Source organism: Lissotriton helveticus, chromosome 5_1 (genome assembly GCF_964261635.1).
Source record: "Lissotriton helveticus chromosome 5_1, aLisHel1.1, whole genome shotgun sequence".
Taxonomy (NCBI): Eukaryota; Metazoa; Chordata; class Amphibia; order Caudata; family Salamandridae; genus Lissotriton; species Lissotriton helveticus.
The window spans coordinates 226,775,774-226,788,943 of NC_136065.1; the positions used below are offsets into that span (position 1 = coordinate 226,775,774).

Here is a 13,170-nt window from a genome sequence, read left to right on the forward strand (position 1 = left end):
AAAAAAAAGAAGAGACATACTGGTCTAGTAGGATGCAGCAGCAGGTTTCTGTGCAGGTCATGCAGGGTCAGAATGTGGGCGTGGCACAAAGTACAGTGAGTCTGTGGTACCTGGGCTCCCAGCACTGAGGACCTGCAGGTGCTTGGAAAACTGCGCCGGCAGATAGGTTTTGTCAGCCCAGGCAACGCGGGCTGCTGTGAGTGGTGACGCTTACCTATGTCTTGGCATGAAGCAGCTGCTCTCTCATCTTCCACTCCAGGTGCACAGGAAAAGAAGAGAAACATGCCAGCAGGGTCCTCCTATAACTTCCACTCGCCAAGGAGACATCAGGAATCCCATGCGGTCACCAGACTCGCCTGACTTCAGAATCCAATCACAAGGAAGCAGTGAGCCCTCTTTCTCTGTCCATGTGCAAGTCTAGATGAGGCCTACCCATTCCTAGCTCCACCAGAAAGACAGGGCCTTGCCTAGTGCTGTTGCCCACTTAGTTAGTTCTTCTGACAATGGAGTGTGCTCTGGTCTCTGTGGAGGGTGACCACAGCCGTACTGGGGTGCATCAATCATTCTTCAAAAAAAGTAGACAGGCACCTCCGCACAACTTTACTTGGGGGCATAAAGCCCAGGGAGGAGAGGAATTTGGAGGGGGTTTGAGAGAGTGGCAGTATTACATCGCTATAGCCTGCTAGCTTAACTGAAACCTGGGGATTGGTAAGTAGGCCAGTCCTAAGGCCAAAATACATTCGATAAATCCTAAGGTAACATTTCCCTTCTGAGTACATGAGGTCCCAAGTTTGCTTCAATATGTAAAGCAACATTGCTTAGTAGGTCTCCATATTTTCTAACAACCATGGATAACACCTGAAATAAGCAATGTCACTGCACCAGCACCGGTAAGACGCACATTTTGCAACCAGTCTACAGGACATCTTACAATTTAGTTGTAAAGATGGGAAGGGGCGTGGTCTGAAAGAAAGGTGTGGAACCAACCATATAATTGGCGCAGTAAGTTGCACAAACTGCTATGGGGAAGCAGATTTACGCTGAAAAGAACATACAGAGACACACAAAGATAAGAAATACATTCTTTTATTTAGAATATGCAATTTTTAATAAATAAATTATAAGAAAAACTTTTTAAAAATATTTTACAAGTTCTCAACAGTTCCTTCAAAATTACCTAATTGAATGAGTCCTTAAGTGTCCATGGGTAAGTAAAAAAAACCTTTCGTTATCATGACCGAATATTTGCCAGTGCAGTACATGCTACAAATTAAAACATCCACACCCCGCATGTTAAATAAATCCTTCACAATTAAACTCTGTTCATTTGATTGCAATGTGCACTCTTCTGAACATCTATTTATCAAGAATGGCAAGACAGTGCTTTTAAAAATATGGGCAGCCATTAGCCAAGCAGAAAGCAACAGTGTTCTACCGCCAAAGCCTCGATTTTAGGAAGAACTGCATTTCGAAGGCGAAACTGGACACAATTTAACTTTCAATTTTAAAAAGTGAACTTTCCTTTTTCACTCACTTCTGCCCTCAACTACATCAATCAACATCGAAGCAAGGGGGAGGGTTAATACGATTGTAAAAATGATACATTTATAGGTGCTGGAGAGGGACCCCTTGAAACAGAAAGAGGTTTGTGGGGAGTTTGACATAACGCACAGAAAGAGACAGGCACCTAGTTACAAGAGGGATAACGCAACAAATCACATTAAAAGCGTTGACTGTGGACAGTTGCTCACAAAAGCGTCTGTGACTCAGGACAGTGTGTGATGCACTGGGTGGTGCTTAAAAACTCCCTCTATGGCACCATTCCATGTCGAGTTTCAACACCTCCTGTTTCACAAGGGGGTGCAGCTATCCGCCACAAACTAAAAAGTCTACAGCTACACAACGACACATAACTGCTATATACATATTAATCCGAGTGCTTTCTTCCCAACAGCGCTGCAAGGTATCGTTAGGCTGAAAAAGACGTTCTTACGTCATTGATGGGGTTGGGTTCAGCAGAAGACAGGCTTCCGCATTAAGCGTCTCATCTGTAGGTTGGGGTGATTGGTGCGTGGCTGCTTTAGCGGATGACATCACACCCCGGGACTGCTCTACTTCCGGCACTGTTAATTAGCCAGCTGCAGAGGCTGCCTATGCGACCTCATCAGAAAAAGCAGGCTACAAAATGCTGGACTCCCAGGAGATCCTGCAGAAGACATGAATAGTTCCTGTCTGGTTTCTCTATCCACTCAAATGTCGGTGAAGTGGACAGCTCTCGAAGTGGCATCTCTCTCTAATTCGAGATTTCTGAATTGGAATAAAATGCTGCTTGCCAACCGGCTAAGAAGTCACCAATTTCAATGGTGCAACTTTATTTTTTTTTTTTAAAGGTGAAAAAAAGCATGCATTGGAGAAAATAAACAGGCTATTTGATCTCAGGTCTAAGAAGGGAGTTGGAAGACTTTGCATGGAGGTTGAGTGCAGAGTTCTCAGTTAACCGTTTACTCTTCGATTCCTGGAATGGGCTCTAAAGACTGAACAAAAACAAAGCAATTATATTGATTTTTTTTCTCCAAGACCATTCCGATGGGAGCTCAAGACCTGAGCACAGCTGCGTTCCAAGCCAACATCATGAGTTTCCACACAGCTAATCCTGCCGGGAGTTTCTGTGGTTTACAGGAACTACATGACACAGGAGCGTGTGTGTCTGTGTCCTCCAGTATCAACCAGGCCACACCAAACCAAAGCAACAGGTCCCTTCTCAATCAGACAATGCAGAACCAACAATGAGGAATTATTACTGCTCATCTGCACGGACATAAGTGCAAAAGAAACCATCCTGAAATGGGCATGAGGTCAATAACACCTTTCCCCATGACGCGTCGGGAGCTCACAATGGCTTGTGGGGCAAAGATAAGGATCAGCCCTGCATCTATATCTCAGAAGAGTGCAAATGCCAAAGCTAGATTTGAGGTCGCCATCAAATGTATCCAGGATCAACGGTACATTTAACTCGGGCTTTAACACACAAGAATGTCCCTCAGCCCATTTCACCGCAAAGGAAGCTCTGTGCAGTGGTGCCTCAAATGAGGCCTCAACCTGCGTGGTACTTGGTCTCATAATGAGGAATACAAGTATTTCGTGCTGGCCATTTAAAAATCTCCTGTAAATGCCACTAGTCACTCAAGAGCCACTCTACTGAAAAGGAGTCTTCATTTTAAAGCGATGATGATTTAGATCACCACTGGCCAATTATATTAATTACCATCTAGTTCCACGCTACCTAGAGCTTTAAAATTAGTACTTCATATGTTTTAATGAAGCTGGGGAGAGAATTCAGCCTGCGCCAGCCAGACTGCAGATTGGCTATTCCAGTCTGTCGAGAACGCTGACACCACTGACTGTCATTGTGGACTATTCCTTGGCTAATGGTCATTCATGCTTCATGCGATTTGGCATTGCTGCAGGCTTCACTATATACTTTAAATCCCATACACAAAAGGCAGATACGAACACTCCACAGAATTCCTTACAAGAATGTGAAAGAGGGTTGAATTGCTTGGTACTGCAAAGGGAGGGAGATGTAAAGAGGAGTTAGAGGGAAGACAGGACACCCAAATTCTAAATCTGGTTCAAGCCATGATTAAAGGAAGTTTCTTTAAAATAGTCAAGGAGATATAATAAAAATCAAAAAAAGGAAAAAGGAGTGGCACGTGATGGTAAAGCTAAAACGTACAACTATTGGGCTCCAATAGATTTAAATATCACGTGTTGGCCTCCAGGAGTCATAAAACATTGAATAAAAGTTGTCTTGAGCACCTTAATGTCAAGTATTCAGTGTGTGCAAAAATAGGGCCTAAGTTAAAACTTCTTTGCAAGAAAACAAATCTTGCATGCACGTCAGTCAATTTTCCATTATAAAATAGTTTCAAATATTTTTAAAACCCTCTTGTAAAAAAGTCCTTTAAAATCATACATGATGGATTCCAAATGTATGTGCTCTGTCCGTCAACAGCCAAAAGAACTCATGCTTCTTCAAAATCCACACCAGTCGCAGCCTTCTTCCTGCAAACACAAAAATAGGAAAACATTTAGAAATGACTTGAAGGACTGTGCTTGGCCAGTCACATAGACCTTAAGGAGTTGTTCCAACATACATCTGGAATACATCCTGGCTAAGCGACAAGAGGAGGACTCCGAGGACACATACCCTTCAGCTGTGACTGATTACAATACTAAATCTACAAGAGGTGGAAAGTATCAAAGTGGTAACAACTCGCAAGCGGTTCATGGGGAATGAACGAGGTGTGGTTCAAGAGGAAGCAAGAGAGAAAACTGGAGGAGAAGCTGGACCTTGGAGGAGGAAAGTCTTATGATATGGATACCTGATCTTCTGACAGGTTCGAGTCCACTTGTACTGCGCTGACCAGGACTATGTTTCCAGCAAAGAACAGTCTGGTGGTTCTGTGGACATTCCGAACAAAAGCAAATTCAAATTTAGATAAATGCTGGCCCTGGAGCAGTTTGTCACTGAAATCTAGTCCTTCAACTTCAATTTAATAACACTAGAGATTCACCATGCAACATTAAATCACCCACCAAAGTGTCCCTCTAGCAATGCTGAAATATTCACCACCATAAACAGCAAATGCGCAGCACACAAAGGACGAAATGCATGGTGACCCCAAGAGAAGCGACGCCTACAGATAGTCTTAGCCTTATGGTCAACTGCCCTTTAAATCATAGGTGCGTTAAAAGCAAAATTAAAACACAAGTAGACCTTCCATGTGTCCTAAACCTAAGTGCCGTTGCGTTCACAAATGGGAATGACGTCACAGCACAAGAGTCCAAAATGGAGGGGCATTTGGCGGAGCATTTAGGAGCAGGCAATAGCCACTAAGGGAGAAGAATGGAGAGTAGAGGAGATGAGCAGGGTCATCCATGATTACCTTTCGGCTTACCCACTTTGGTCAAAGCAAAATCCAGTATTCAGTTTCCAGGCAAAACTCAGGAGAGCTCTGGGGTTAGTCAACGTGATGGGAAGATGTGCTGTCTTGATTACTAACCACTCGCTTCATCACCACGGATACAGTTTCATCTCACTGAACAACATCACCTAACAATGTTTCAAGTGTTAACAGGTTTTCTCTAAAACATACATTTTGGAGTATTTAAAATCATTTTGAGACTGCAATTCTACCAACTTCTCACAGTCCTGAAGTACTGAGCTCCTGGTTAACTCCCAAAGACATTGTTAAAAGCTGTGAAGGTCTCAGTGTGAAGAGAGACCATTTTCTGCGGGCAATGGGGTGAAGCTTAACATGGCATCGAGTAGTACGCTCATCTTTGCAGACACTACACAGTGTGGTCATCCCTTTCCAGGAAGCCACCATCTCTGCACTATACTAGCACATGAGAATATATTCTAGAGTGAGTAGGACTTCTAGTGCTAATAGAGCAGTCTCGCGTATGAGAGTCAGTCAGTGAAAGACTCCAGCAGAGGTCTGCAGCCCTTGAATTTTGCGTTTGTGGCTATTACCAACAAGTAAAAGGCGGCACAGATGAGCAAATACTTATCAAAGCATGTGCGAGCCAGAAAACATGAAAAGCGGTCTTCCCTACTGAAGGCAGCAACAACCCACCCTGGCACCGGCGGCAGTCCTAGCAAACCAGCAGAATTCAAGTATGATAAGGGGTGCAGGGAAAGTATAGGTGCTATGACAAATGGGACTTCTGGTCCATCCCAGGGACTGGATATGTGCAGTCTGGCGCCCTCACATTTGCAGTTTGCAGGAGAGTAAAGGAGAAGAACATTATATCAAGAACAGCATGGAACTCTGAAAGCAGAAGAGACAAAACACTGAGGAAAGGTGTAGGAGAAGGAAGGAGGAGAACGGTAGAGAGCAAAGAGATCTAGGGAGTTTGAGCGGGATAAACAGCGAGGAGTACTATGGGGGATGCAACAGAGGAAGAAATAGTGGCAACAAGTGAGGAAAGAGAGTATGATCGAATAGGAAAGGAGGGAGGAGGGGAAAAGGGAGGAGGGGAAAAGGCAAGAGGGGAGGGGCAAAGTCCAGAGGGAAGGGACAGGAGAGAGTGTAAATTGGATTGATGGGGTGAAGGAAAAACAGAGCGGACCAAAAGGAACTCGGTGTGAAAACAAAAATAGAAAGACAGGACACAGAGGCTTAAGAGAATATCAAAGGATGGAAGAGACCAGCAGAAGAGAGGGTAGGGGGACAACAAGAGGACATTACCTCTTAAAGCCAGGATTAATGAGAGACTCTCCTGGAAGTCTCCTGACGGTAGCCGTAGGTAACCCTCCTCTTCCACCTTTTCTAGAATCGAGACCTGCACAGAGGGTACAAGAAAACAAGCCGCAAGTAAGTGTCAGACAAGCAGAGCATGAGTGAAAAGGCAATTTATATGGGAAGACTCTGCATGTTAAATCATTGGACACTGGTCTTGTATCTGCAACGGAGCAGAGGCAACTGGGACCTAGGTATGGTCATAGAATCATAATGCAGGCCAGGCCCACTCCTGTGCATTCTGCTACGGCGTAACCGCCTGGACACCACTCCCCTCCAAAACAGACACAGATATAGACTACATCTTCACAAAGAAAGAGATTCAAAGTTGGAAATGCTGAGCTATGGTCAAATAAGATGTTTGCTAATGAAGAAACTCATCACTGCATCCTCACGGCACCCGCCACAAATTAGCAAAGACAAGCTACTACCAAGAAAAGGTACAGACACTTGCCTTGCTGGTGAAAACTGGGCTACTTGTGCACTCCGACTTAGCTGGGGCCTGACGCCTGGCACTACTGTAGCAGGTGTTCCCTAGTATCCACAGGCAGTCATGTAAACAAGAAAGATTGATTGCCTGAGAACAACATTTCCCACTACTTGGCTTAAAGATTGTGGGGTTTTTGCGGTTTGCTATTCATGGATTCTGAACTAGTCTACTCTGGAGACGGAAAACGTACTGACCCAGAGAGTCACTAGCTAGCCTCTTCCCGTGCACAGCACTAGAGTGCATGCCGAGTTCAAGCCCTGGCATGCTTTCTACTTGATGCACTCACTGGGCTTGGAGCTCTGGCATGGCAAACCTTGTCCGACTGTCCCTAAACAGCCACTTCGGAGCTCGGTGGAGCTGGGCTTCAGTCCAGGACAGAGTCACGATCTACTGCTCTGCCTTCTGCCTGGGATTCTTCTGCTCCTTCTCTGCCCTCTTGTTGGGGGTCAGACAACATCTGGCTGATGTTCTTAACTAATGACTGGATGGCCGGGGGTCTCTTTTATACAGACTTTGAAATACATAGGGATGATATATTATTATTAACAAAGCTATAATGCAATCGTCTTTAAAAATCACAGATTAGGATTACATCTATACATAGATGTTGTGTTTTCCGCTTCTTCACCATAACCCCTGCATGGATTCAGAGATATAATAAACTTATATTTTACATTGCACTTCAAATCGGTTTTTAGGTTATGTGTTAGTATTAGGCCTCAGACCACAGAAGGATGGAAAGGGAAGCCAACCATCCGGATTTAAAATGTGTGGACAAAAGGTCGCAGCAGACACTAGTAGCAGGCATTTAGCTCTTTGAGCCATCTTGCTAGCAAGGTCCCATCATCTTTCGAAAAGACAGAGTGATCAAAGACCTATACACTGATATTGTATTGCAATTCCTTCACCATTGTGCATACAAAATTGAAATATACAGGTTACTTCAGCATTTAGACAGATACTCCAAGGTCCATTACTTATTTCTTGAACCATCAGGGACAGGAACATGGAGCATCAGGGCCCGTAATTCCAAACTTTTTTCGCCCGAGTCCACTTGTCTTCCAGTATCAGCACAGATGGTCCCTTTAGTTATATGGTGGCTGGTCCTGCACATCCTTCGCAAAGAATCAAAGAGGGAATTTTACTGCAAACGATTGAAGGAGGCAAACCTCTATCTCAGCTCTGCCATGAACAGAGCTGTGTCAATCCTTTATCTCAGCTGTGGCCTACATAGAGCTGCGTTGAACCTTTACCCCAGATCTGGCTTGCATAAAGAGGAGTCAACCTGGCTTGAACAGAGCGATCAAACCTCCATCACCGCTCTGGCTTGAATAGAGCTGTATCAAACCTCCATCTCCGTTCTGGCTTGAACAGAGCTGTATCAAACCTCCATCTCCGCTCTGGCTTGAACAGAGCTGTATCAAACCTCCATCTACGCTCTGCCTTGAGTTGAGCTGTATCAAACCTCCATCTCCGCTCTGGCTTGAACAGAGCTGTATCAAACCTCCATCTCCGCTCTGGCTTGAACAGAGCTGTATCAAACCTCCATCTACGCTCTGCCTTGAGTTGAGCTGTATCAAACCTCCATCTCCGCTCTGGCTTGAACAGAGCTGTATCAAACCTCCATCACCGCTCTGGCTTGAATAGAGCTGTATCAAACCTCCATCTACGTTCTGGCTTGAACAGAGCTGTATCAAACCTCCATCTACGTTCTGGCTTGAACAGAGCTGTATTTATTTATTTATTCAAAGTTTTATATAGCGCGAACAAGATCCTTACAGATATCAGAGCGCTTCACAGAGACAGGGGTAGGGGCAGCAGGACTGAACAGAGATAATGGGAGCAGTATAATAGTCACTAACATAATAGGATAACAGTAATGTACAGAGAACATATCAATATACAATCAGGTAACAAGTAATATAAGACGGCACAAGTCATTGATCCCGCTACAGTAGGGTTCAGGTAAACCTTGGATGTGTGGATGGCTTATACCAATTTCTTAGGATAGAGAGAACACGGGGTGGGGGCATCAGGAGGGTGATTCAACAAACTAAAGTGTATCATATATTGGTCGGTAGTAAGAGAGTAGCATAGTAGTGTCACAATCAAACCTCCATCTACGCTCTGCCTTGAGTTGAGCTGTATCAAACCTCCATCTCCGCTCTGGCTTGAACAGAGCTGTATCAAACCTCCATCTCCGCTCTGGCTTGAACAGAGCTGTATCAAACCTCCATCTACGCTCTGCCTTGAGTTGAGCTGTATCAAACCTCCATCACCGCTCTGGCTTGAACAGAGCTGTATCAAACCTCCATCTACGTTCTGGCTTGAACAGAGCTGTATCAAACCTCCATCTCCGCTCTGGCTTGAACAGAGCTGTATCAAACCTCCATCTCTGTTCTGGCTTGAGTTGAGCTGTATCGAACCTATATCTCCGCTCTGGCTTGAACAGAGCTGTATCAAACCTCCATCTCCGCTCTGGCTTGAACAGAGCTGTATCAAACCTCCATCTCCGCTCTGGCTTGAGTTGAGCTGTATCAAACCTCCATCTCCGCTCTGGCTTGAACAGAGCTGTATCAAATCTCCATCACTGCTCTGGCTTGAATAGAGCTGTATCAAACCTCCATCTCCGTTCTGGCTTGAGTTGAGCTGTATCAAACCTCCATCTCCGCTCTGGCTTGAACAGAGCTGTATCAAACCTCCATCTCCGCTCTGGCTTGAACAGAGCTGTATCAAACCTCCATCTCCGCTCTGGCTTGAACAGAGCTGTATCAAACCTCCATCTCCGCTCTGGCTTGAACAGAGCTGTATCAAACCTCCATCTACGCTCTGCCTTGAGTTGAGCTGTATCAAACCTCCATCTCCGCTCTGGCTTGAACAGAGCTGTATCAAACCTCCATCACCGCTCTGGCTTGAATAGAGCTGTATCAAACCTCCATCTACGTTCTGGCTTGAACAGAGCTGTATCAAACCTCCATCTCCGTTCTGGCTTGAACAGAGCTGTATCAAACCTCCATCTCCGCTCTGGCTTGAACAGAGCTGTATCAAACCTCCATCTCCGCTCTGGCTTGAACAGAGCTGTATCAAAGCTCCATCTACGCTCTGCCTTGAGTTGAGCTGTATCAAACCTCCATCTCCGCTCTGGCTTGAACAGAGCTGTATCAAACCTCCATCACCGCTCTGGCTTGAATAGAGCTGTATCAAACCTCCATCTACGTTCTGGCTTGAACAGAGCTGTATCAAACCTCCATCTCCGTTCTGGCTTGAACAGAGCTGTATCAAACCTCCATCTCCGCTCTGGCTTGAACAGAGCTGTATCGAACCTCCATCTCTGTTCTGGCTTGAGTTGAGCTGTATCGAACCTCCATCTCCGCTCTGGCTTGAACAGAGCTGTATCAAAGCTCCATCTACGCTCTGCCTTGAGTTGAGCTGTATCAAACCTCCATCTCCGCTCTGGCTTGAACAGAGCTGTATCAAACCTCCATCACCGCTCTGGCTTGAATAGAGCTGTATCAAACCTCCATCTACGTTCTGGCTTGAACAGAGCTGTATCAAACCTCCATCTCCGTTCTGGCTTGAACAGAGCTGTATCAAACCTCCATCTCCGCTCTGGCTTGAACAGAGCTGTATCAAACCTCCATCTCTGTTCTGGCTTGAGTTGAGCTGTATCGAACCTCCATCTCCGCTCTGGCTTGAACAGAGCTGTATCAAACCTCCATCTCCGCTCTGGCTTGAACAGAGCTGTATCAAAGCTCCATCTACGCTCTGCCTTGAGTTGAGCTGTATCAAACCTCCATCTCCGCTCTGGCTTGAACAGAGCTGTATCAAACCTCCATCACCGCTCTGGCTTGAATAGAGCTGTATCAAACCTCCATCTACGTTCTGGCTTGAACAGAGCTGTATCAAACCTCCATCTCCGTTCTGGCTTGAACAGAGCTGTATCAAACCTCCATCTCCGCTCTGGCTTGAACAGAGCTGTATCAAACCTCCATCTCTGTTCTGGCTTGAGTTGAGCTGTATCGAACCTCCATCTCCGCTCTGGCTTGAACAGAGCTGTATCAAAGCTCCATCTACGCTCTGCCTTGAGTTGAGCTGTATCAAACCTCCATCTCCGCTCTGGCTTGAACAGAGCTGTATCAAACCTCCATCTCTGTTCTGGCTTGAGTTGAGCTGTATCGAACCTACATCTCCGCTCTGGCTTGAACAGAGCTGTATCAAACCTCCATCTCCGCTCTGGCTTGAACAGAGCTGTATCAAACCTCCATCTCCGCTCTGGCTTGAACAGAGCTGTATCAAATCTCCATCACTGCTCTGGCTTGAATAGAGCTGTATCAAACCTCCATCTCCGTTCTGGCTTGAGTTGAGCTGTATCAAACCTCCATCTCCGCTCTGGCTTGAACAGAGCTGTATCAAACCTCCATCTCCGCTCTGGCTTGAACAGAGCTGTATCAAACCTCCATCTCCGCTCTGGCTTGAACAGAGCTGTATCAAACCTCCATCTCCGCTCTGGCTTGAACAGAGCTGTATCAAACCTCCATCTACGCTCTGCCTTGAGTTGAGCTGTATCAAACCTCCATCTCCGCTCTGGCTTGAATAGAGCTGTATCAAACCTCCATCTACGTTCTGGCTTGAACAGAGCTGTATCAAACCTCCATCTCCGTTCTGGCTTGAACAGAGCTGTATCAAACCTCCATCTCCGCTCTGGCTTGAACAGAGCTGTATCAAACCTCCATCTCTGTTCTGGCTTGAGTTGAGCTGTATCGAACCTACATCTCCGCCCTGGCTTGAACAGAGCTGTATCAAACCTCCATCTCCGCTCTGGCTTGAACAGAGCTGTATCAAACCTCCATCTCCGCTCTGGCTTGAGTTGAGCTGTATCAAACCTCCATCTCCGCTCTGGCTTGAACAGAGCTGTATCAAATCTCCATCACTGCTCTGGCTTGAATAGAGCTGTATCAAACCTCCATCTCCGTTCTGGCTTGAGTTGAGCTGTATCAAACCTCCATCTCCGCTCTGGCTTGAACAGAGCTGTATCAAACCTCCATCTCCGCTCTGGCTTGAACAGAGCTGTATCAAACCTCCATCTCCGCTCTGGCTTGAACAGAGCTGTATCAAACCTCCTTCTCTGCTCTGGCTTGAGTTGAGCTGTGTCAAACCTCCATCTCTGCTCTGGCTTGAACAGAGCTGCGTCAAACCTCCGTCAGACAGGAGCAAACATGCAAGTCTACTCCCACCAGGCATGAGATTAAAACATGCTACTGTCGGATGGAGCAGACTTATGTTCTGTTTCCCTTCCAGCACTCCTGTGGGAAAGGAACGATAACAGATATTGCTCCGGCCTATTGGGAGCAAACAGACCGCTTCTCCCTCCAGGCAAGAGCAATGCCGGCTCCCACACCATACGGGGAGCCGGCTGGGGTTGCGAGAACCTGGGAGCTCCCCGTGGCGCCTAATTGGGTCCCTGGCCATTTAAGTCTCAGTGTAGGGTGGCCACTCGCCCCATTTCCCTTTTTGGCCCTGGGTGATGGGGGTCCCCAAGAGCCAATGAAGGTCAATTTAGCAAGGCATTGCAGCCAACCTCACGACGTGCACAACTAAAGTCTATGCGCAGCAAGCGGTTGGCTACCTGCGGGGGGGGGTCTATATGCATATATACAGACACAAATTATTTGAGATATAAAGTGATATATAGTTTTTCCACAGTCTAGGCAGGTTGGTGCGGACTGTTGTGCAACAGTTTGGGCAGGTTGGCATGGATTGTTTAGCCACCTTCCGGGCAGGTTGGTGTAGCTAGTTTTGCCACAGTTCAGGCAAGTTGATGCTGAGTGTTTTGCCACAATACAAGCTGGCTGGTGTGGATTATTGTACCACATTTCTGGTAGGCCACTGCTACTTTGTTATTAGAAGGACATTGAGAAACAAAATAATTTCAGCTTTAGATCTCGAATTTAAGGAATCGCTACACACTTTGTTGTGTCTCAATTAGTAATCCATTCAGTTCCACTGGTAGCTGGCATTTACGAAGTAGGGAAAAAGTTGGGTTAAGTAACTTTAGAAGCATGGCCGGCTGATTTTTTATCTCACCAATGAGTGTTTGAATGGGAGTTGATTCATACCATGGTACTCCTCTGCAAAGCGATTACACATGGCTAAGAAGTGCAATAACATAACAGGCCATAGTCACTAGGACACACAGAGGTTTTCTACGCCTACCACGATTCCTTTTAGCAATAGATCAGACTTTTTCCTGAGGGCCAAAGGTGATTAGGAGTATTTTCTGTTACCCAAAGACAGAACATGCATTTTTAGGCCCATTCAACCAGAGGTAGCCTTCCTTCAACCAGTAGTGCAAGTGGATAGGATTCAGGAATT

The 13,170-nt window shown here is 45.9% G+C and overlaps 1 protein-coding gene across 1 annotated transcript in view; it reads right to left on the reverse strand.

Annotated features, from left to right (window-relative positions):
* Positions 1 to 1,070: 1,070 nt before the first annotated feature.
* Positions 1,071 to 13,170, reverse strand: part of PAXX (PAXX non-homologous end joining factor) — a 52,472-nt gene continuing 40,372 nt past the window's right edge. The window contains exons 6-7 of the mRNA XM_078642053.1: positions 6,258 to 6,351; positions 1,071 to 4,065 (exon numbers count right to left, since the gene is read on the reverse strand). Coding sequence (XP_078498179.1) covers positions 4,026 to 4,065; positions 6,258 to 6,351 — 134 coding nt within the window. The 3' untranslated portion in view covers positions 1,071 to 4,025. The remainder of the gene's footprint in view (positions 4,066 to 6,257; positions 6,352 to 13,170) is intronic.